General features: G+C 31.9%; 6 protein-coding genes across 10 annotated transcripts; 3 read left to right on the plus strand and 3 right to left on the minus strand.

Annotated features, from left to right (window-relative positions):
- Positions 1-253: 253 nt before the first annotated feature.
- Positions 254-12,609, plus strand: SamDC (S-adenosylmethionine decarboxylase). 3 transcript variants are annotated; one of them, XM_018020242.2, is made up of 6 exons: positions 254-736; positions 4,671-4,757; positions 11,074-11,200; positions 11,736-11,838; positions 11,920-12,203; positions 12,293-12,609. In XM_018020242.2, exons 1-6 carry the CDS (start codon positions 606-608, stop codon positions 12,593-12,595), a joined length of 1,035 nt encoding a protein of 344 aa, XP_017875731.1. In that variant the 5' UTR covers positions 254-605; the 3' UTR covers positions 12,596-12,609. The 3 variants fall into 3 exon arrangements, with proteins under 3 accessions (XP_017875731.1, XP_026667252.1, XP_026667253.1); XM_026811451.1 differs by lacking the exon at positions 4,671-4,757 and having other exon boundaries at positions 256-736; XM_026811452.1 differs by lacking the exons at positions 254-736; positions 4,671-4,757 and adding an exon at positions 4,837-5,111.
- Positions 12,578-14,716, plus strand: LOC108622386 (uncharacterized). The gene has a single exon (XM_018020243.2). The coding sequence runs from the start codon at positions 12,602-12,604 to the stop codon at positions 13,529-13,531; it is 930 nt and encodes a 309-aa protein (XP_017875732.1). The 5' UTR covers positions 12,578-12,601; the 3' UTR covers positions 13,532-14,716.
- A 623-nt stretch (positions 14,717-15,339) lies between these two features.
- LOC108622388 (transmembrane inner ear expressed protein) lies at positions 15,340-17,242 on the minus strand. 2 transcript variants are annotated; one of them, XM_018020247.2, is made up of 3 exons: positions 16,436-17,242; positions 15,869-16,238; positions 15,340-15,760 (listed from the first exon to the last, which is right to left on the minus strand). In XM_018020247.2, the coding sequence occupies exons 2-3, from the start codon at positions 16,206-16,208 to the stop codon at positions 15,588-15,590; spliced, it is 513 nt and encodes a 170-aa protein (XP_017875736.1). In that variant the 5' UTR covers positions 16,209-16,238; positions 16,436-17,242; the 3' UTR covers positions 15,340-15,587. The 2 variants fall into 2 exon arrangements, with proteins under 2 accessions (XP_017875736.1, XP_017875735.1); XM_018020246.2 differs by having other exon boundaries at positions 15,869-17,242.
- Positions 17,243-17,335: 93 nt separating this feature from the next.
- Positions 17,336-20,600, minus strand: Arpc2 (Actin-related protein 2/3 complex, subunit 2). 2 transcript variants are annotated; one of them, XM_018020245.2, is made up of 7 exons: positions 20,216-20,600; positions 18,988-19,081; positions 18,755-18,854; positions 18,435-18,636; positions 17,994-18,214; positions 17,563-17,764; positions 17,336-17,431 (listed from the first exon to the last, which is right to left on the minus strand). In XM_018020245.2, the coding sequence occupies exons 1-7, from the start codon at positions 20,287-20,289 to the stop codon at positions 17,404-17,406; spliced, it is 921 nt and encodes a 306-aa protein (XP_017875734.1). In that variant the 5' UTR covers positions 20,290-20,600; the 3' UTR covers positions 17,336-17,403. The 2 variants fall into 2 exon arrangements, with proteins under 2 accessions (XP_017875734.1, XP_017875733.1); XM_018020244.2 differs by lacking the exon at positions 20,216-20,600 and adding an exon at positions 19,498-19,882.
- Positions 20,601-20,905: 305 nt separating this feature from the next.
- Positions 20,906-22,057, plus strand: ND-13A (NADH dehydrogenase (ubiquinone) 13 kDa A subunit). Its single transcript, XM_018020257.2, has 3 exons — positions 20,906-21,131; positions 21,208-21,384; positions 21,875-22,057. Exons 1-3 carry the CDS (start codon positions 20,988-20,990, stop codon positions 21,938-21,940), a joined length of 387 nt encoding a protein of 128 aa, XP_017875746.1. The 5' UTR covers positions 20,906-20,987; the 3' UTR covers positions 21,941-22,057.
- Sys1 (Sys1 golgi trafficking protein) lies at positions 22,043-23,061 on the minus strand. The gene is made up of 3 exons (XM_018020256.2): positions 22,952-23,061; positions 22,724-22,811; positions 22,043-22,642 (listed from the first exon to the last, which is right to left on the minus strand). Exon 3 carries the CDS (start codon positions 22,620-22,622, stop codon positions 22,086-22,088), a length of 537 nt encoding a protein of 178 aa, XP_017875745.1. The 5' UTR covers positions 22,623-22,642; positions 22,724-22,811; positions 22,952-23,061; the 3' UTR covers positions 22,043-22,085.
- Between the last annotated feature and the right edge of the window lie 14 nt (positions 23,062-23,075).

Raw genomic sequence — 23,075 nt, forward strand, 5'->3', positions numbered from 1 at the left:
TCATCGTGTTTACTTTTATTAAAATATTTCTATTTATAATGACTAGATTGCAAATTTTTATAGGAAATTTGAAAATTCAAGATTCTATAAAATAGATAAAATATGGCTAAAGAAATTTTCGTTCAATTTTATACTTAAAAATATGAATTCGTATAAACATCCACTGTTTACTAATACGTAAAACGTCTAATTTTTATACAAGAAAATGAAAAAAAGTTCGATCGAAGATGCATAAGAGTAATAAAAGCATAGCAGATTTTAAACTCTATTGTGCAACCTGCGCAAGTGCAAGAAGTAGTTTTGCGATTGGATATGAACACATCGAAGATAGAGATGGTTGTTAAAAAACGACGTCACGGTAACTGGTGAGAAAAAGATGGAGTACATCGTATTGCGCAGAAGAAAGAGAGGAAGAGAGATAGGGACCACCGCCAGTATGATTGCTCGATCACTTGTTCTCAGTCTCAGTAGTAAAGCAAAGTTCGGTGAGAGGAGCGGTTTTCTCAGTACATTTGGAGCGAAACACAAACTAGAGACAGAAATTTTTGTTTTATCACCGTATACCGTATCGTTGTGAATAAAATTTTGGTGCTACCCTGCGGAGGATGGCATCCACGAAGGACGACGGCACCGACAGCGTGCAGTTTTTCGAAGGTGTAGAAAAACTCCTCGAGATTTGGTTCACGAGCAGCAGCAGCATAAACAGAAAGCAGGGCGATCTCAGGCAGATTCCTCAGTAAGTCGAAACATGCTATATCCCTCCTGGCTTTCATCAACTGTATTTCCTAATCACGTCTCAATATAACGAGGCTTCTCGCGAAAATTTATGTAAAATTCATTGCGACTCATCTCGATCCATTTAACACCCAACCTTTACTAATCAATTTATCAAGAAATATGCCGATTTTCAATCGAATTTAACTCTGAGTTCGTTTACCAAAGCGTAACGCAACCCGATACATCGTAAACATTAAAAATCGATCGTTGACACATTGTTTAATTGAAATAAACGATAAGATAAAATAAAACCGGCCCGGCAACCATGACCGTATCGCATCGCCGGTAACTGTGCGATATAAGTAACAGTTTGGCTTTAAGCAGTGCTGTTCTAAGATGATAATCGTTAACACTTAACCTAACCCTTTGTCGAGAATTAAATTATATTTCTTTCACGTGTGTTTTCAAAATAAATAGTAAAGAACTTGATTCGATCATCAAACAATGATCGTTAATTTACTCGCATCGCTTCATCGGAATCCATGTTTGAAAAAGAAGCAATAATTTCAAATGATTTTTTGAATAACATTGGGATTGCGTAGCGGCGTGTATACCTTGCGTTTTTTTGGCGAAGATCGATGCGCCCACCTTCTTGTTCCAGTAATATGTACATACCGACCGCTGAAAGCGAGCTACGACGTGACTAGAATGATATACATAAGTATATTATACCTATATATCGTCTTATCTCCTCTGTTATTTTAAATTCAATATAAATAGATGTTAAAGTACGACGTGATCCTTCCTCTTTTTCTAAGAATCTATTAACTCTCGAATCACACGTGAAAAAAGTTGGAAATCTTTATTATTACACCAATCGTGTACGTAACGGCAAGTAATTAATTGTTCTGTTCCTAGCTATTTCTGAAAAGGCCGTTTTATTTTATTTTTATTAAAATGAATCACGAAAAAAATTATTTTTGCATTACGTTAGTATGGGAACTTTTATGAACATTAAAGTAAAGTGTTATGAATAATGTCTTTCTTAATGTTTCTTAATTAGTAATGTTTTTTACATGTTTAATATATTAAGTTAATTACTCCATGACATTAGAGAAATATTACAATATTTATAACGTAAATTTAGTTTCTAATGTATGTAAATTAAACCTGGGTCATGAAGAATGGACGATGCTCAAAAAATTGTCTTCGATTTGCCATATTTTATTCAATTATGTATGATAATATTTGTAGTCTCAAATGTTTTTATGTGTCATCGATTTATCTAGATAGTACTTTCGAGAAGCAACTCCCAAATATTTTTACGTTAGTATTGTTTCCCAGTAATTGATAATAAGGAATAACGAATTTTGTTATCTCATTTTTTATACAATTGTATTTGTCTGTTAGTTAACACACAAAGGATGATATGAAAACTTTTAAAAAGTATTTTAACACGTTCGTGCGACCAAATAGTATTACATCATTAACAAATCTTTCACAGTGCGTACGTACATGCGTAAGTGCGTGGATAATCGTTATCTCTTTATTAAAAATTGCTATTATATAAAGTTACAAAAGTTGTATTCAGTTATTCGTCATTATACATGCTTAAATTAATGTATATTCATAACTACTTTTCGTGTATTCATAATTTAAAAGACGATAGAACTTGTTTTGACAAACTATGCACGGAATTTTCGTCGTTCGTGAAGAACCTTCACATTATTATTTTTCTGAGATGGAATTTTCCATGAAATTATGAATATGTAAATGAAAATTGTTACCACATTGATCCAGTGAATGTTTCAAAATGATCAGTTGTTACTGCATATAAAAAAAATATTTCTTCTGAAGAACGACTTTATGGTTGAAGAAAAAATATGCACATATTTAATGTAGTATTCTTGAAGAATAAAATAAAATGGAAATAATACACTTTCCTAAATAAACCTAATTGTTATCTTTCTACATTTATTCAAATTGCTGAAAGTACTATGCATAGACACATATATTAAATTATTTCACGTACACAATAAACATGTCTATGCATCACAGTACCAAAAGCAGTTTAAGTTCAAGTATATTTTAAGATATTATATAATAGATTTCATATTTTAAATCGTTAATAAATTCTTTATATACAAACAATTTTTATGATCCTTTTGATTTTTTCCTATTACCAAAAATTACTTTCGAACGATTGCCGTGTTTATTAATATCCACGTCAATATTCGACACGCTTTAGTGGTTTCACATGTACTTTGTCAAATACCAGAGACTTTGTTATATATTTATCTCGTGTGTTGTGTGTACTAAGAATACTAGGTTCTAGAACTAACTAGAAATTTTTATAATTAAAGAAAGCAAACGTGTTGCGTTTTGCGAAAATGATGTATTTCTCTTATCGTATTCTGTTTTATTATTCATTATTATGAGTTAAATTGAAAGCATATGTCAACACGATTTATAATGAACGAATTACAATTTCATTAGGTGTTGTAACATTATTGATTAATATGATAATTGATTTCGTACAGTAAAATTTGGAATATAATTGTTGCGAAATGTAATGAAGGGAATGGTTAAGTGAAATAAGTAAATTAGGTGAAAAGTACGTAATATAGTGCCATTTCAATGTCCAATTGCTAATAGAGAAAAGCAAAGTCGAATACTGTTTCATTTTTGTTTAATAAGTTTCGATCAGATTAAATATAGAATTCACTAGCTACGATTCAGTCTCTGTATTAATGAATTATTAATTTTTCAGTTCACATCTGTCGTTTTTTATGATATTTCATATGTACCAATCTAACGATTTGAAAAGACACAGTAGCTAAAGTTAACAGCCTCTAAATTGTAATACTGACTCTCCGTCTATAATTCCCATAATGGATAAATTATATATAGAATCCAGTCTTTGTGTTAATATATAAATTTTAATAATCATGTGAGAGATTCTATGTGTGAATATGTAATTGTAAACGATTTTGCATTATAATTGTTTCCAGGCGAATGATATGAGAACAAAATATAAAAAAGATAAAAATTGAGAGATAGGAGAAACTACTTTATCGTCTCTCTACACGTGCTGAACACGTGGTTCTTATAGTATTTATCAACTGTATGTCTATCGTACAAAATGTAGCGGTAATTTGAATATAATTGGTGATATTAAGAAAAAGAAGTGTGATTCATGAACAGTAGACTTCGAACGTGGATAATCTTGTAAAATATTGTTCTAACAATTAAAAAGAACTTTGAATGTCTTTTATTTCTCTCAAGTATTATGATATGCATTAACTTTTGATGCTACTTGTACACACGCTACTTATACGTATACTTATATACACTTTTATATACAATTTTCTTAGAAATGCATAAAGTACGCAATTTAATGAACATTTCAAGTAAATTGTATATCAGAGATATAATTTCCTCTTCTTGATATTTTCCTTAACATTAATTCATTGAAGACGTGCTATCAAGATATGTCAAAACGCGTTCGTTGGCTCATTTATCTGCATTTTTTTTTATTAATTTCACTAACTTGCAAAGCTCGGTTTCCTTATAAGATCATGTTTTTCATATTTTTAGATTCACATTAGTACGATAACGTACGATAGCATGCTTTTTTATACGTTCATACGCTTAATCATAATCGTATGCACATTGCGTGCAACTTATGTATCAATATATATATCTATAGTAATTACATTACACGAATTTTATTTATAACATTTTTAATTGAAATAAAAATTAATAATCATTAAACTAAATATACACGTGACACAATATTCAGCTTGAGGGTAAATAATTCGGTAGGATATTAAGAGAAATCATATAAAATTTATTTGCACTTTGTAGAATTAAAAATCTTACAAACATATCCTGCATACCTCCATAGACTTTACAAAAATTTTACATAAACTTTGAATAATTTTTTGCTACAGATGGAAATGGCAATCCTTACTAAAAATCGTTCGTTGCGAGATCATCAGTATTTGTCGCACTGAACATGTGGATGCTTATGTTCTCAGGTAACAACTTATTTAATGTTACATTCACGTCATTGCACACATTACGATATATTTAATTGCACATTTTGCTCTAAATTAGAACTAAATAATGAGTGAGTACGCTACACTGGGCACGCAAATACGTACTCCGGAAATCTACTTCTTTGTACAATTTTGTTCATTCTTATAACTTGTGTCGAGGTCCAATGGTTAAAACAGGGTAGAAATAGGAATACTAGGGATAGGATGAATAAGCAAGGACAGAGGTTAAAATGAGCAAAAATGTTTTTATTTAGACAGATTTATGGTATTTGTCGCTGAGTTAACTATATCAATAATGATAAGTCTGTTCGGCATTCAACAGTACTTTGTAAGGTCAGTACTTTATTTGTTGAAAACTGCGAAAACCAGAAAAAGGAGTACGATATGATTCGGTCGACGGTCGACTAAAAAGTGCCTCCTCAATTATCCTTTGGTCCTTTTTCCCAATGCGTTCTAGGCAACGCTTTTCCTAACAGACCGGACCCTCTGCATTGTTATCTGGCCTTTCTCTGAACATTCGAGTCCTAACGTATAAACATCTGGTTTCCATCATCTTGCGCCTTCGTTGCCTACGTGCTATTTACTCTTACAACTTCTTACTGATTTATCCTGTATGTAGTTAAATAATCGACTATTGTTAATATTTATACTAATAGCTGTATTAAATCGTTATTGAATATATCGAATAGCAACAAAGCTGTAAGATAAATAAAATGCAAGAGAATAAAGGGAAGCAAAATGATGGTGAAGTTTATCGTAAAATATATCTCGCAAGCAATGCAATATAGATACGGGCTTTCAGATACTTCCGTTCAGTCAACTGGCTCGAGATAGTAATGTCTTGGAACGCATGATCTTTACTTTAACTCATTTTATAATCAGTATACTTCTTACAGACATGTGACTTTCGTACTTCAATTATATTAGAAAATTAGACATACTTGTTCACGTTCTTCTACAAAAATAATAAATCTAATATAAAATGAACTAATATGAAAATATGTGCTATAATATATACTAAAAATTCTTTCTACACCGTCCAGTGTGCCCTTTATTTTTCTTTTTGTACGCTTCATCATCGATTGTATATTTTCTCAAGTGACTTGACTATGCATAGAATTTCATAAACACACACGTTATTCACAAAACCATTCTCTGTTATCATTCATTGTACATATTCATTCAATGTGTACTTAACGAGATAACAGTACTTAATATGAGATAAGATGAAAATCTTTAATAGACTCTCACAATACTATTGTAAGTTTAATTTATTCATGAATTGTAAAGACGATAAGTTTAGAGTATTATCTCGTTGCACACGTGAGATTAAGTTATTTGCTGATTGGAATGTACGCAAAGATTATATATGTATGTTTTACTTTGTAATTCTTCGTTATCGTAAGTTTAGAGTATTATCTTGTTGCACACGTGAGATTAAGTTATTAGCTGACTGGAATGTACGCAAAGATTATATATGTATGATTTACTTTGTAATTCTTCGTTATCGTAATGTATGTTCTTAGAACGTATTAGTCGTCGATTGTCCTGTTATTGTTAGGACTAATTGCTTCTAGCATACAGTCGATACTTATGTCCTTCTGATTATTTGTCTAGGTATTTGTATAAGTATTTTTAAAAATAAGTAACTGAATAATATTAAATCTTGAAATATAAAGTAAATATAAGTAAGATCTAGTACATGTACGTTCAAAACATTTTGAAGAAATTATAAAATTCCCGCTGCCTGGATTATCATGCTAAAAGCTAGTTAAATAACAAATTACTTGCAAACCGAAAATAGAATGAATATGTACCATTACATAATTCCGTATGGTTAGTAACACTTGGCTCAGTCAATACCTGTCCCTATTGTTTGGGAAATTACAATTTAGCTTTTGCCCAAATCAAAATCTCAAACGAGATGAAAGTTTTCTCTCCGTTTTTGCATTCAGACTACTTTTCTATCGTGATAGATTGCTTCAAATTAAACGTTTTGTTTCTCCAATTTAATCTTCACCGTTATAAGAAAATTAAACATGTAAAAAATATAAAGAATGAATCCAATGTATAAAAATATATGAAACATCAAACGCTGCATGCATATCGCAATTTTCTATACATTTCATAAATTGATATAAATGGTTTATTTTGCATTAAAAACCAAAACTATTGTTTGAGCTATTGAAAGAAGTCGTTTATGCCTTTAGAATACTGCAGTTTGTATCATAAGATATCCTCAAGTATTTTCTTATTATTTACCTAAGGCTGTTTGATATATACTTTATCGATATCTTGGCTTAAATCAATCTTGACACACTCTGCTACCATCTATAAACCATCGATGACAGACAAACAAAGCACAAATTCTCTACGCGAAGAAATACACGGCACTAGCATATAGAATATCATGTACAGACTCTTCTTCAACTTGTTTGTTTCATTGAGAAGCTCAATAACTTTTTTATTAACCCTTAGATGTAATATAGATCCTCTTCTGCCTCATATAATTTACATCAAACTCATTTTTCCTATACTGTACGTTGTGCACATTAAGGATGTATTGGCTATACAGTCAATCCCAAAAGTTTATGCACTTTAGAAACGCATTTTTTAAAACGAAATCAGACGTCGGAAGATCATTGCTAATAATAAACAACAACAAAAATTTTCGATTTTTCCGAGATTTTCCAAGGGGTCCCCCTTCAATTCCTTCCAAATGTTCGTTTTTGGCCAATAACTCCCAAACCGTTGGACTTACGAGAAAATTGTATTGGATTTTTCTTGTAGAGGACGACGAGATCTACAATTTCTGTATAAAAACTTTTCGCTAGCGTCAATAGTTAACGAGTAATTTACAAAAAACTGTTTTCTCGTTTTTCGTTAATAACTCGTTAAATATTGATGCTAGCGAAGAATTTTTATATGGAAATTGTAGATCTTGTCGTCCTCTACACGAAAGATCTTATGCAATTTTCTCGTAGATTCAACGGTTTAGGAGTAATTAAGGAAAAATGAAATTTTTTGCCAAAAGTCCGCCGTTTCGACGCTGGGATGGTCGGATTTTGTCAACATCAATAAAATGCCAAGTAATCATACGTAACTCGTTAAATATCGAAGTTAGAAGGAAAACAACTTTTATTTCAAGCATTTTTCGAAACTTGGAAAAAAAAACTTTCGTCAGCGTCAATACTTAATTGGATATTTCCTTCTATACTTTTTAGCACGTAGCTATTTATTATTAGCATTATTTTTCCGATGTCTGATTACTTTTTAATTATAGGAAATGCGTTTTTCTAAGGTACATAAACTTTTGGGATTAAGTGTATAGCCAATACATCCTTAAGCCTTGCCCATTGTTCCTTATCCCTCTGTTTGATTTTTCTTGTTTCTCTAGTATGCTTCCTGACCCAATACCATCTTTTTCTCCATACATTGTAGACAATGAAATTGATTGTATGACTTGTCACACTTTTGTCAATAACTTTTTTTAATGTCCAATATCATTATTATTATTTACTGTAAATGTATAGTTTAAACGTTCATTACTAAACAGTAAAGGAATATTATAACAATATATTAACAAGTCTATTATATTTCCACTCAATTCGAGAAACATCATTTTGAGAAAAGTTTCAAAGACATTTCAAATTTCACGTAACATTTTTCAATAAAAAAAGATGTGTGAACAAACTTAAAGCTACGTAGAATAAAAGCCTTTTACAAATTTTGGATTTCCTATATTCCCATAAAAAATTGTCATAAATATTTTTCCATGTACCATATTGGGTTCTGTTAAAAATAAAAAGAGTTCTTATATAAAATGAAGTAACAATTTCCCATAGTATGTACGTCTTATGATTATTGATTTATTTCATTGAGCACTTCACCAAGGCATGCACTGAACGATCCTAATACCATCTAAAACTAAAAATAATTTTACCAAGTGGAAGCCAAGTAAATGTCTTTTAATAACCTTCATTCTTTGATAACCTTCGAATTATTATTTGTACTGAAACTATTTTACGAAATGAGTAAAAAATTCCAATTGTTCTAGCATGATACACGAGATTATTTTTGCCTCAGTTTATTACTATACATTATTAGCTGTAGCATGCGTGCTTAAACATTCGTTTATTTCATTTCCTTATTTTTAATATTACCCTTGACTTTAAGAACATGCGAGTTTTGGCAATGATGAATAATAAATATACAAGTTTGAAGCTACACGTGGATTGTGTCGTCATCATGGCTGAAATATTGATCAACGATGATGTCATACAGAAGGACATAATAATAATATGAGCATTTCAATTTCATAGCTAAATGCCAGATATTATTATACAGTACAGTTGGGCGTGTATATTTTAATTAAATAACAAATAAGAGTAGTATGTAAATCATGACCAATGCAAAATTGTTTTTCATTGGGTTCGAATTTATTCCCATAAAATCTCATTAGTCATTTTGAAACAATTTTGTTATACTATGATGTCCAATTTTGGCATGACAATCATCCACTAATTATGCGAATATAGGTGCTTGTCATGTTATAATTAGACTACGGATTCAATGCATATATAAAAAAATTATACCTACATGTGTATATAAATCCATTACTTCAGCCTTATGGCCCAGAAATAGACTTTATTCACATGTTCCTCCATCTAAACACCTTATTATCACTATTGGACTCTGTACAAACGTAAACAATTATCTATAAATTCTTCTTTATAAAGGATGTAATTTTTACTTGCATATAATATTGAGAGACATAGAGAAAGCATAGCGCATATTATTATTTTTTAAGGATAAAAGAAATTCATATCTAGATTTAATTTCTGACATTGCTATATCAAATATTTTACATAAATATTCTCAGTCTAATTATATTCAATCGACGTCTTTTAAAATTCATTTATTTTGGATTGATACACTCTGCCATTGATCTGTTATCGTAATAAATTAATTAAACAACTTAATATTGAATTACATAAATAATAATGTTACATACAAATAAAAATGTAACAGAATAAAATAATGCATTATGTTATGTTACCTTTCAGTGAAAGCAGCATGTTCCTATCAAAGCGTAGACTTATTCTAAAGACATGTGGACCAAGGCATGCACTGAACGATCCTAATACCATCTAAAACTAAAAATAATTTTACCAAGTGGAAGCCAAGTAAATGTCTTTTAATAACCTTCATTCTTTGATAACCTTCGAATTATTATTTGTACTGAAACTATTTTACGAAATGAGTAAAAAATTCCAATTGTTCTAGCATGATACACGAGATTATTTTTGCCTCAGTTTATTACTATACATTATTAGCTGTAGCATGCGTGCTTAAACATTCGTTTATTTCATTTCCTTATTTTTAATATTACCCTTGACTTTAAGAACATGCGAGTTTTGGCAATGATGAATAATAAATATACAAGTTTGAAGCTACACGTGGATTGTGTCGTCATCATGGCTGAAATATTGATCAACGATGATGTCATACAGAAGGACATAATAATAATATGAGCATTTCAATTTCATAGCTAAATGCCAGATATTATTATACAGTACAGTTGGGCGTGTATATTTTAATTAAATAACAAATAAGAGTAGTATGTAAATCATGACCAATGCAAAATTGTTTTTCATTGGGTTCGAATTTATTCCCATAAAATCTCATTAGTCATTTTGAAACAATTTTGTTATACTATGATGTCCAATTTTGGCATGACAATCATCCACTAATTATGCGAATATAGGTGCTTGTCATGTTATAATTAGACTACGGATTCAATGCATATATAAAAAAATTATACCTACATGTGTATATAAATCCATTACTTCAGCCTTATGGCCCAGAAATAGACTTTATTCACATGTTCCTCCATCTAAACACCTTATTATCACTATTGGACTCTGTACAAACGTAAACAATTATCTATAAATTCTTCTTTATAAAGGATGTAATTTTTACTTGCATATAATATTGAGAGACATAGAGAAAGCATAGCGCATATTATTATTTTTTAAGGATAAAAGAAATTCATATCTAGATTTAATTTCTGACATTGCTATATCAAATATTTTACATAAATATTCTCAGTCTAATTATATTCAATCGACGTCTTTTAAAATTCATTTATTTTGGATTGATACACTCTGCCATTGATCTGTTATCGTAATAAATTAATTAAACAACTTAATATTGAATTACATAAATAATAATGTTACATACAAATAAAAATGTAACAGAATAAAATAATGCATTATGTTATGTTACCTTTCAGTGAAAGCAGCATGTTCCTATCAAAGCGTAGACTTATTCTAAAGACATGTGGCACAACTACCCCCCTTCAATGCTTGGAACCTCTTTTGGAACTTGTTAAAGAGCATACTGGCTTTGAAGAAGTAGAGGTAAAAGACTCTTTCATATTTTTATTATTTATGCATGCATAATGTACTTGGACTCAGTTTTGTTGGTAATTATACAATCATCAGTTTATAAATAACAATGAATGATATTTGACACAAATTACTTTGTTTTTATTATTTTGTAAATGCAGTAATACTCGTAGATTCGGAATCACACGAGTTAATGCGATTAATAATAGTTGAATAAATTTCGATTTACAACCGTTTACTGTAAACCGATTCAAGTTGAGAGTACTTGGCTATATAACTTGACCTAGTGCATGGATAAGTGATGTGTCTATATATAGGAAACCTCTAGTACACAGGATACATCTCTACCTCTTGGTTTATTGATCTCTCCTACCCATGATGTAGTACATGAAAATGCGTTTGTTCGAAAATTGTTTCGAATTGGGTTTCAACATAAGCTTCCACTATATTTATTTCGCTTCGATGTTTATAGAATGTAATTAAAGTCATTCGTTCCTTTAACAAAAGAAGGAAATCGTGTAAACGCGTAATTGCGTTTCTGTTTCAGAACGTATTCTATTCACGAAAAAACTACAAGAAACCGGAATTACAGATATCCCCGCATCAAGCGTTCGAAGAAGAAGTTACTCTGCTTGATACCTTCTTTCCCGGTAATTAACTATTCGTTTCCCAAATTGTATTACTTTTCAATTGTCAACAATTGTGAATTCGAGTGTCTGTTTTTTTTCTAGCTGGTGAAGCTTACAGTCTAGGTTCTGTAGACTCAGATTGTTGGTACTTGTATACTCTGAATAAAGAGAAATCCGTAGATGAACCCTCAGAACCGGATCAAACCTTAGAAATCCTGATGACTCATTTAGACACAGAAGTAATGAGTCTCTTCACTAGAGACGTTTGTTCCTCTGCAGACGAAGCGACTCAAAAATCTGGAATCGACAAACTGATTCCCAATATGATTATAGACGACTTTTTGTTCGAACCTTGCGGCTATTCAATGAACGGGGTATCAAAAAACGTAAGTATCTTTTCAACGGAAGATGAAACCTCTCGCGTAATGCGTGCTTTCGTGCGCGTACGTAATTTTTTGGTACATTTTTTTTCCAGGGAAACTACATGACTATTCATATTACACCGGAACCAGAATTTTCGTACGTCTCATTCGAGAGTAACATCCCAGAGGCATCTTACGAAGAGATAATACGGCGCGTGCTGAACACGTTCAAACCGGAGAAATTCGTCGTCACCATATTTGCTAATAAAGAATCGATAGCGGCCAGCTGTCCACGTGATATGGAACAAACCGATTATCTAAAAGGTTCCGGCGATTGGCTGCGCACGGACGTGCAATATTGCCGTTTCAAAAATTACGATCTGACTTGTGCATTTTACTCAAGATTTCCGAGCTGAGGGTTCATGGACGCTTCATTCGGTCCTAACAAATTAGGAACAAATGAAGCGCACGCAAACGAGGACGGCATCAAGTCGCGAACCTCTTTATTACCTTTATCGGATTCCGTAAACGAAGCAGACAAACCCAATCAATCTATAAAACATATATTAAAGGTTGGAAATAGAATTTACCAAAATCATGATCTTGTATCTGCTCAATATATAAAACGTAATAATGAAACAAAACCTAATGAGTGCACTGTAAAAAATTATACTACCCAAGGAAACATCGCAAACGTAACGACATCCAAGAGTCCAGTAATAGCGCCCATACCTCGATCCATCATCAATCCCGACGTGAAAGATAACTGGTTGATCGCCAATGGTAATGATTACGTGGATACTAACAAAGGTATTAATCCCAGCTCCATACGATCGGCGTCATCACCGCAGCTAACGATCAAGCCCCTGACACGGTCCAAGGTCTACAGAAAAGCTTCATTAAAATCGATGAACCTATCCAATTCCGCGTTAGACCACACTGTACAGAGTCAATGTAAATTCAATATCCCAAAATCGCAGACCCGCATAATCAATATTTCGAATTGTTCCGTCGTTTCTACGGACAGCAAGATACCTGTTTCATATCACACGGATCTGAACAACGGAGGAGACAGAGCGAACGACGTCAACGACACGAAAAACAAGTGGAGCATGGGGGAGGTGCACATTACCTGTAATCCGCTATCGACACCGTATCCGTATTCTACGCCGCATCACGCGCATGATAACGTTGTAACTGAAACCATGACAGGACCAGTCGAGGACGAACCGAAAAGTCGAAGCTGCGGCAACTTTTTACCGATCTTGTCGCTAATACCGCAAACGGTCATCGGCTTCCAATACTTGAGCCCGAAAATGAAATTCTCCTGGTGGAGGAACAAGATATCGTGAAGGTACGCTTAAACGACCATTCAGCGCCAATTGATGCACTAGTGGTCTTGTAGCGCAATTGTTGCTAGTGGTCATTGTAGCGCGATTAAAAGATAACTGTTTGATCGAGTTCTGTATCGAAAAACCTCTCTTACCTCGTAGTGAGATATCTTCCTCCCTTCTCGATTTTCATCAGTTAGAGGATATCCTCTCATTGTTAACACACACATACATGTATGTCAGTCAGTCCAGTCTGTACCTCTTTGCTACCGTTAAATATGATCATTATCGGAAAAGAACGCATGCACCAGGTAGATGTAACGAATAACACATTAGCGATTCCTTATGCTCTCTGTGGAAACGGTTTGCGTAATGTACAACGACTACGAATCCTTTCTATACGTGTATAATGTCCATATTGTACAATAACGTTTCTCTATATTGGACCCTCTAGTCCGTCAACTCTTTTCCTACTGTTTGTTATTAATAAGTAGATCGAGGCAATAAATATTCTTGCTCGTATAATTTTCAATATTACTTATTATAGAAAAATGCAAAAATACGAATTACAGCAATCTAAATTTAATTCCTTTTAATTCCTTTTAAAACCATCTCCGAAGAAATTCTCGCAACGAACATTCAAGTTAACGAGATTGTTGATGATTTAGATACATTTCTTTATTAAACTATCAACCTACTTTTAATTTAACGTGTATTTGTCGATTGATACGAGCTTCTAAAAGTATTATCAAAGTATAATTAAAAGTATTCCATGTGAATAACTACTATATGTGATATCGAAAAATGGTACGCCAGTCGGTATTGTGTATAATGTTGAGAATATGTAGATTTAATTCTTTGTAAACCCGATATCGGTTATTTCTTTATCAAATTTATCTTAGATTCATTTTACAAAACGGATACCGCATTAAACCTATAGTTAAGGTACTACGATTAATTTAATCATTCCTATACATGCGTGCGTGTAAAATACTAATTATTGTACGAGCGATACGTGAATATGCGAGTCATATCTGTCTTAAAAGATTTTTTATTTCTCTGTGAGAAATGTTTATATGTATGTATATATATATAGAAGTATCCGCGAGAAATTCATATTTCTAAACGACAAGAAACATTTATCAAGTATTTATTTTAACTTTTTTTTAGTCTTTTGAGTTTTATTAAAAGTATGTTGTTAAAATTCATACGGATTATCATTTTTTTCTTTTCTTCTTCCCACTTCTATATACCCTCCTATCAAATCAGTTACACGATATTTGTAAGCCTAATGTTTTAAATTATATATACAATTTCGCTTAATCGACTAATCAATGTTTTTTATCCACCTTTACATTTTACTTGAAGACATTCTTAAATTTTAAACCATTTTTTATGTGAATACGCGGTGAAGTTTTTTTACTTTTCTCAAAAAAAGAAACAAAGAAAAAAAGAGTGAGCGAGCGAGAGAGAGAGAGAGAGAGAGAGAGAGAGAGAGAGACAATAAGAATCGTAGTTTATCTAAGGATTTTGTTTCTTACGTTTACGAAATGATTTAATGTATAACTGTAGTAATATTAACAAACATCATTAAAAACCATTATTTAGTATATACCACATACATAGTTTACTCATTCTTAACAATACAAAACTTTTGTACTGTGATGTCTTCTTTTGTTGCGCATTACACATTAATTTCGTTCGAATCGCGTATGATTTTGAAAAGCTTATTTAAGAAACAGTAAACATACTTTTAACAAATGCTAATAATAAAAATAAATAAATGAAAAAAAACGTAACGTGGTAGGTAATATATACGTTAGTACCCATTAAGTGCTTTTCTCCAAATGTATTTATCTTTTGCTAATAGATCATCGTTGCATGTAAGATAAAAGTTAATTTCTGTATTACGGTCATCCAATAAAGATTATATTTAGTCAATTAACGCTGTATAGAATTCACTTATTTTGTTCAATAAATGTTATGTCTGTGAAGATCTCCAAATAGTTACTCAATCATTACAATACTTCCTGTACCATCGTTTTAAGAACAACAACTAGAATATTTGTTAAATTGATTAAATTATACGCGTATCACTGGGAAGATCTTGTCTCGCAAAATGAATCCCGCCAAACATCGCGTTGAATCTTGATCTCAATCCCTGTTGTACGCCCTTACGCGCCAGTTTCTGATGATCCTTCTGTAGCCGATGGATTTCCATGTCAAAGTTACTTTGAATTTTGCTTAACGCTAACAACGATCGAATTACTTTATTAAAACTGATTAAACAGCTAAATTAAAAGTTGATCCTCTTTACAGTCAGTGGTCGTCGCGTAGTTTCGTATTAAACTGCGTTACCTTTCTTTAAATCCATCTCATCCATCTCCATGTTACTAATCTTGGACAGCTCGCGTCTGAAATTCTTCGTTAGCCTTTTGCGAATATAATCTGCTTCTATTTCCTGTTTAGTCCGCGGTACACGAAATCGGATGCAACAACAGAGGCCGATCAATACGCTAAGCAGAATAGAAATAATTATGCCTGCCAGTTGCCAAACGCGAAATCCTGGCAACGCTTCGTCCTCCAACCATTCCTCGACTACTTCTTCGACGCTGTCCCCATGTCCTTTAGCTATTTCGTTAGGCGAACAAGGCGAGAACGACGAAGATAATATCGATGAAATCGTGGTTTCGTCCATTTGTTTAATTCCTCCTCCTTTAGTTAATAGCTGAAAAGTATTTCAATCATCTTTAATAATCAATAGTCTTGTCGTTATTATTCATTCGATATACTGTTATAACAGGTATTCTTTTCCTAATTAAACAAAACAAATCAATTATACGAGCATAATGCAGATTTCTTTAGAAAACATAAGCATCTCGTTTGAAAATTTATATCTGTTGTGAGAATTATGAAAATACTTACAAAATCTGCGTTAATGTCGAAAGTAACAAAAATTAATGCAAGTATTTAAACACTTTGTGTCATGTCAAAAAGTGCTTCTAACTGAAATTCAGACACACTAACTGTGGTAGCAGCTTTCGTTAAGTAAAAAGGTGTGGCTACTAATGAACACCCATGTGCCACACCTCAATCTCATTCTCCATTTTTTGGATCTATTTACTAATTACGAATCGATACAAACTGTAAGACTTGTAAGATCCTAATTTGATATAAACAAAGGTTTCCATAATTTATCTCACTCGCCACATAGAATTAATACTTTTTATTATCTTACAATAATTATAAGTTGATAAGAGAGATAATGAAATATAGACAATAAAAGTAATTTATCAAAAAAGACTGTCCTATGTTCGTTGAACATACGAATGATAAGTATATTACTTTATAACGTCCACGTCTCCTCTTATTTTAAAACATTTTCGTTGTACGTGGAGTTTACAATACTCTATTTTACAGTTCTGTTAAATTATTAAACGTGAAACATCTTTTAAAATAAATTGGTTGTGTTAACATCACATTTTTTCTTACGTAAACGGAAGATATTTTATTAAACGTTATTCAACAAGCTATTTCCTTCATTCCTTTGAAGACTTTATTATGAACTCTTGCAATGTATTACTTTGAAGAATTTCGATATAAAATGGTTTCTTAATCATGCGCTTCTTTTCTCCGCTGCAAGCACACACATTTTTAACTATGTGTATTCATTACAGCGGTTATAGACTTTTCTAAAGAACATTGTACTGTTCAAAGACGATGAGTAAGACTCGAACACTGAAAGTTCTTAACTCATTATTCCGATGAGTTACGAATCTTTCTATACAAATATTTTCCTTGCCAGATCAAAATGTTTCCAGCAAATCTATGTGAGATAAACGATCGTCATTTACCCTTTTATTAGAACAATACGAGCAATTTTACAATTATATTCATTCCTTCCTGATGAATGTACGACCTCTGTAAAAAAGATAAATATACCTTGTTATTCTATTTTATCATCTTAAGGGAATTAATTCAAAATTCATTTAAAAAAATTCAAAACGAGAATATCTCCTTGGTAACAAACATGTATCTTTAAAAATACTTACGTGATAGTTTTCTTTTCGGTGCTTTTTGACTGAGATCTTGCACGATTCAGTATTTTTAAAAAATCCGTCGTTTTAGTCCGCATTCTCGAATGAATGTATACTTTACTACACTTAATATGATAATGCAAGTAATTTCTAAACATGTGTATTAAATCAATGGTGTTATTGCGGGCTTCGCGGTTCGTATGCCTTGGGAATAACACTGCGGAACGAAATATGACGAATTTTTAATGTTTGCATTATATTCTGAAGAATTTGAACACAATTTATAATGAACAGCAAAAATTTTAGACTGGATAACTTTTTCGAAATTATACTAAACAACCTGAATTCACGCATCATTTAGTAAACTAGTCCACCTAACTAAAAATTCGCATCGGTTGATGCATGAGTCATAGTAGAAGTTTGCTCTTCACTTTATGATTATTTACCAAATGTTATGTATCCAACGCAGTCTCCAATTGCTGCCTCAGAGTCTTGTAATTCCATTGGTGGTTCACGATGATTAAACAAGACTTGCGGAGCCGTATGACTCGCACGTCTACCTTCCTTCAGTTCTTGTAAAAATAACTTTCCGATAACGATATCATCTTCATCTTTAAATATTGTGCTAAACACCACTGTGACTCTATCACTTTTGGCTTCAACGTACCTTGTATAAAAAATATATATACATGGTAAATAAGTTTATTATTTTAATACATTTATTACTATTACAAGTACGTTCTTGACATAATTACGAGAGAAATTCAATATGGAAAATTTGCATGTTGTTTGATAATGGTTCTAGATAAAGTAATAATCTATAAAATGCCTATTTAATACGAATAAAGAGTGGAGTAACTATATCTTATGATTATATGGATTCTTACATTGTCTCTTCTTCTCTATATTGGATAACAGCTCTTTTCTGTGATGGTGAATTTGGCGAATCATAATATTCCTCCTGGAAATCGAAATATTTTTCGAAGACACTAGCGAAACAATGTCTCTTTAAAAGCGCAATTTTTTTAACTAATGCCTCCCAATCTTGGGGTAAATTTTCCAAATCTAGCAACACAGAAACATTGTAGCCTGGAAAACAAATATGAAATCAGAAATTTCACAGGTCTGATTATTAAGCAAGTACTCTAATTTAACTAGAATATATCCTCAATCGATAGTTGTTTCAAAGTTGGAATAAATCCTTTACCAGTTTCTGGAGCTGTAAGGTAAGATCCATATTCTCGCTTGAGAAGTTCATCAGCTCCATGTTCTTGTAATTGCTTATAAAATTTAAGTAATATACTTATCTACAAGGAAATAGAATAATAAGTACATAATGTAAAATATGAAGCAAAGAAGAGGGATTATTATTTAAGTACTAACATCTGAATAAGAATTATAGACTGATGAGTATAAAAATATGACTATTTCTAAACTTACTCTAAGTTTTGACTTATCACCGCTCAAGCTAGAAATATGAAACAATACTCCATCAAAGTCTGCTATAACAACGTCTGTAGATTCTGGTTTATGACTATAAACAAATATATTTTAATTATATGAAATACGCACAATAATTCGTGTTAGACAATTTAATGTTGATAAGAACTAAGGATCTCGTAATATTTTTAAATACGTATCAATTTAGGGTTTCTTAGTAATTTAATTCTTGCTTTTATAATTTTTAAAAATATGTTGAAATCAATAGATTGAAAAAGTATTACGAATCCAAAGTTTTAGGTGAAAATAGCGAGAATAACCGTTATTATTAAAAGTAATTAGTTTTAATTTCGAGAAAACTACGTGAAATGTTAAAGCCGTTATATCATATTCTTTGAAAATAAGTACTGTTAATATTTAAACAAGGACACCGCCCTGGTGTGTAATCTCTAGCTTTATCTTAAAAACGAAGAATATATATCGAGCTGATAAAAAAAAGGAAACACTTACCCAGACAGAGCATTTTTAATTTTGTTAGTTAACGTTTCCTCTAATATCCTATTGTGTATCTCTAACAAAATCATCGTTATGCTTCGTATCAATTAATTTTACTATTGTAGCACACGGTTAGTATCAATTAACTGCCACGAAATTCAACTGCACTGTATGATAGACGTTTCTGACTAATTTCTAAGCTTTTCTCTTGATGCAAGCAAGTGCTCGCAGGTTTAAGGTTTAACATAGCCAGGTCACTCAATCATGCGTTATGTTTTATCACTGATTTTCTCGTTCCCACTCCCATGCTTCTATAAAGACGATACGAAAAGGAATATTCTCATCTATAAACAAAAAATTCTATGCCGCTGACAACACTTAAACGAGTCAATCAATGGTACAATTTTGCGCATGTGTAACGTCCACAATACAGGTATAGAACCTCGTAATCGTAGATGGGAACACGATCTTATAGACAGGCCTAGATGTCTGGACCAGAGATGAAAAGGGAGATTGCTCATTTCTTTGTTCGAAAGTGGACACGGCTCACTACCGCACCCTAGTGTCAATGTCCATTATTTAAGGGGAAATAGACGTAGTTTAGGAGGNCATATTCTTTGAAAATAAGTACTGTTAATATTTAAACAAGGACACCGCCCTGGTGTGTAATCTCTAGTTTTATCTTAAAAACGAAGAATATATATCGAGCTGATAAAAAAAAGGAAACACTTACCCAGACAGAGCATTTTTAATTTTGTTAGTTAACGTTTCCTCTAATATCCTATTGTGTATCTCTAACAAAATCATCGTTATGCTTCGTATCAATTAATTTTACTATTGTAGCACACGGTTAGTATCAATTAACTGCCACGAAATTCAACTGCACTGTATGATAGACGTTTCTGACTAATTTCTAAGCTTTTCTCTTGATGCAAGCAAGTGCTCGCAGGTTTAAGGTTTAACATAGCCAGGTCACTCAATCATGCGTTATGTTTTATCACTGATTTTCTCGTTCCCACTCCCATGCTTCTATAAAGACGATACGAAAAGGAATATTCTCATCTATAAACAAAAAATTCTATGCCGCTGACAACACTTAAACGAGTCAATCAATGGTACAATTTTGCGCATGTGTAACGTCCACAATACAGGTATAGAACCTCGTAATCGTAGATGGGAACACGATCTTATAGACAGGCCTAGATGTCTGGACCATTTTAGATCTTTCTTAAAAAATCATATATAATATCGATATTATATAAATTTTCATCTCGGGACATTCTTCTTAAATTAATATTATCATTTTTTAAATAAATTATGAAATTATTATAACGCGGGAAAATAGACATCGAATGTATAATGAATAAAGGACAAAAAACATATTAATTTAAATTTACATTATAATGAACACTTTATGTTGCGCAAAAATCAACAGTTCATTTCTCGGTTCAACTTTGATAGATACCAACTAATCGTTCCGTACTCTATGATCACTTGACTGAGGAATGGAAAGTATGGCGTGCACAAGGATCGGTAAAATTGTCGAAGCCTGCAGTAGCAGAAGTAAAGTGAATATTTTAGGGATACTAGCAAGAAATAAACATGATGTGACCACGGATTCTGCGAAAAAAGTTACTCACACTGGTCAGGTAAATTGTAAAAATACGTAATCGAAATGTATATTTTACTAACGAGCCTGTTTTAAATAAATTTGTTTTGTAATAGTTGTACGAGGAAGATGATTATCGTAATGCACGATTTGTTGATAGACCGAAAGAAGTTAATGATAATTGGGCCATTAAATTGATAGCTGAAGTTCCTCCAAATCCAACTAAAGACAAAATCGTTGCTTGTGATGGAGGTGGTGGTCCCTTAGGTCATCCTAAAGTTTATATTAACTTGGTAAGAATTATATGAGTAAAAGTCATAGTGATGGAAGGCAGTTGAGCTCTCAGCTTCGAAAGATATATTCTGGCCACAGAGAACACTTCAATCTAAGGACATATTTGTGATTTAAAAATTAGCAAGAACTGCTAATTTAACTCGGAAACTTGATTACAATGCTTTAAAGAAATTTTTAACTTTTTTACTATTGTATGGCCAATATTGGCTCTCTGACTTGCACTGTGGAATGAAGATAGGAATATACCTATGCAACTATATACTCTGATTCTAAGTATGTGCATATTGACAAACTTTGCTAATTTTTAAATTACAAACATTTCCTTTGATTTATGAATTGTCTAGTGTATGAGTGCATCAAATAGGAAATTTCAATGCCGACTTCCAATGTAAAAAATGTTCGTCGTTAAATACTGTTGCTGAGTAATCATCTTCCAAATTTGAGCAATTATTTTTGACTAATATATTTGGAACTTCACTTGCCTTTCAGGATAAACCTGGTAATCATAGTTGTGGATATTGTGGTTTACGTTTCTACAAAGAGGATCATCATTGAATCATAGATTATATCAGATTCAATAGTCAAAATGTAAATTCTGTATGTGTTTCAATATACATGTTTGTTTAAATGTTGAGAATGTAAATAAATGTCAAGACATAGAATAAAAGATCATTTATTTATCGTTCTCGATTTCGTATGTTTATAATGCGGTTCTTTGACTGTTTATACCTAATGGTATTGCTTGTAATTCAGTTTTCATACAAAGAAATTCGCCACAAACGCACATGATACTTAACGATACGATATTTAGGCACCACCAACTAAACGAGGGAAAGCTTGAATTGTATACCCAACAACATAGTAAATGTATCAAGTGCGCAGTACAAGCAAAGTCCATACACTGTTTTGTTCTTTGTACTAGCCACCACAATGCTATAGCTCCGATTAATGCGTTTAAGGTAAAAATAATTATGATAAATTGCCCAGCAAAATCTCTAACATGTATCTGCTTATAGTGAAAAATATAATCTAGTGATTTTGTCGATCCTATACAAGTCGTAACGATCCAAATCCATAATCCAAGGCAGAAATACATCACAGTTTGAATAGCAATTATTTGAGATATTATAAGAAATGGGTCCCATATTGTTTTACGAAATTGTCCAGAAATGTTATTCATTATTGAATATTTATGTTGATTTAATAGCAAGCTTTCATTTTGTACATTCCATGTCATACAACTTTATATTTCTTTATCTAAAACAAAAGTAAAAAATTGACATAAGAAAGTGAACCGCCTAATAGGACAGTACACAGGAAAATGGATATATTACTCACATTGTGTGCGGCAAATTAAAAAAAATTCAGGAATTTTTAAATCACATGGAAAAATAGAGCCAGCTGTGATTCGTTGACTCGTCAATTTCTGTTAATCAACATGAACAAGATTCATTTAATGTAAAACCAATTAACCTTAATTCATAAACATATTGCACAATTGAAATAATTCGATTATATTACTTATATTTCGCAAATTAATATAAAGCTGGTTGAAGCATTACTCACACAAATTATTATTAGAAAACATTTAGGAACAATATTTTGACAACTATGTTATGTTTATGTCAACATCTCACGCGAATGCAAACCACGTTCAAACGAAATGTCTAAAGCACAGGCACAGTCAGTA

Source organism: Ceratina calcarata, unplaced genomic scaffold (genome assembly GCF_001652005.2).
Source record: "Ceratina calcarata isolate Rehan_Ccalc_2016 unplaced genomic scaffold, ASM165200v1 scaffold219.2, whole genome shotgun sequence".
NCBI classification, from domain to species: Eukaryota; Metazoa; Arthropoda; class Insecta; order Hymenoptera; family Apidae; genus Ceratina; species Ceratina calcarata.

Excerpts from the sequence above, each read along its gene's own strand:
- LOC108622388 (XM_018020247.2), bottom strand. The coding sequence starts at position 16,208 with ATGGACGAAACCACGATTTCATCGATATTATCTTCGTCGTTCTCGCCT. Across the intron at positions 15,761-15,868 it reads TGAGATGGATTTAAAGAAAG|CGTTAAGCAAAATTCAAAGT; the intron begins GTAACGCAGTTT and ends GATCGTTGTTAG.
- ND-13A (XM_018020257.2), top strand. The coding sequence starts at position 20,988 with ATGGAAAGTATGGCGTGCACAAGGATCGGTAAAATTGTCGAAGCCTGC. Across the intron at positions 21,132-21,207 it reads AAGTTACTCACACTGGTCAG|TTGTACGAGGAAGATGATTA; the intron begins GTAAATTGTAAA and ends GTTTTGTAATAG. Across the intron at positions 21,385-21,874 it reads CTAAAGTTTATATTAACTTG|GATAAACCTGGTAATCATAG; the intron begins GTAAGAATTATA and ends CTTGCCTTTCAG.
- Arpc2 (XM_018020245.2), bottom strand. The coding sequence starts at position 20,289 with ATGATTTTGTTAGAGATACACAATAGGATATTAGAGGAAACGTTAACT. Across the intron at positions 18,637-18,754 it reads CCTTACAGCTCCAGAAACTG|GCTACAATGTTTCTGTGTTG; the intron begins GTAAAGGATTTA and ends TTTGTTTTCCAG. Across the intron at positions 17,765-17,993 it reads CGTTGGATACATAACATTTG|TGTTATTCCCAAGGCATACG; the intron begins GTAAATAATCAT and ends TTCGTTCCGCAG.
- LOC108622386 (XM_018020243.2), top strand. The coding sequence starts at position 12,602 with ATGGACGCTTCATTCGGTCCTAACAAATTAGGAACAAATGAAGCGCAC.
- Sys1 (XM_018020256.2), bottom strand. The coding sequence starts at position 22,622 with ATGACATGGAATGTACAAAATGAAAGCTTGCTATTAAATCAACATAAA.
- SamDC (XM_018020242.2), top strand. The coding sequence starts at position 606 with ATGGCATCCACGAAGGACGACGGCACCGACAGCGTGCAGTTTTTCGAA. Across the intron at positions 737-4,670 it reads GATCTCAGGCAGATTCCTCA|ATGGAAATGGCAATCCTTAC; the intron begins GTAAGTCGAAAC and ends TTTTTGCTACAG. Across the intron at positions 12,204-12,292 it reads TGAACGGGGTATCAAAAAAC|GGAAACTACATGACTATTCA; the intron begins GTAAGTATCTTT and ends TTTTTTTTCCAG.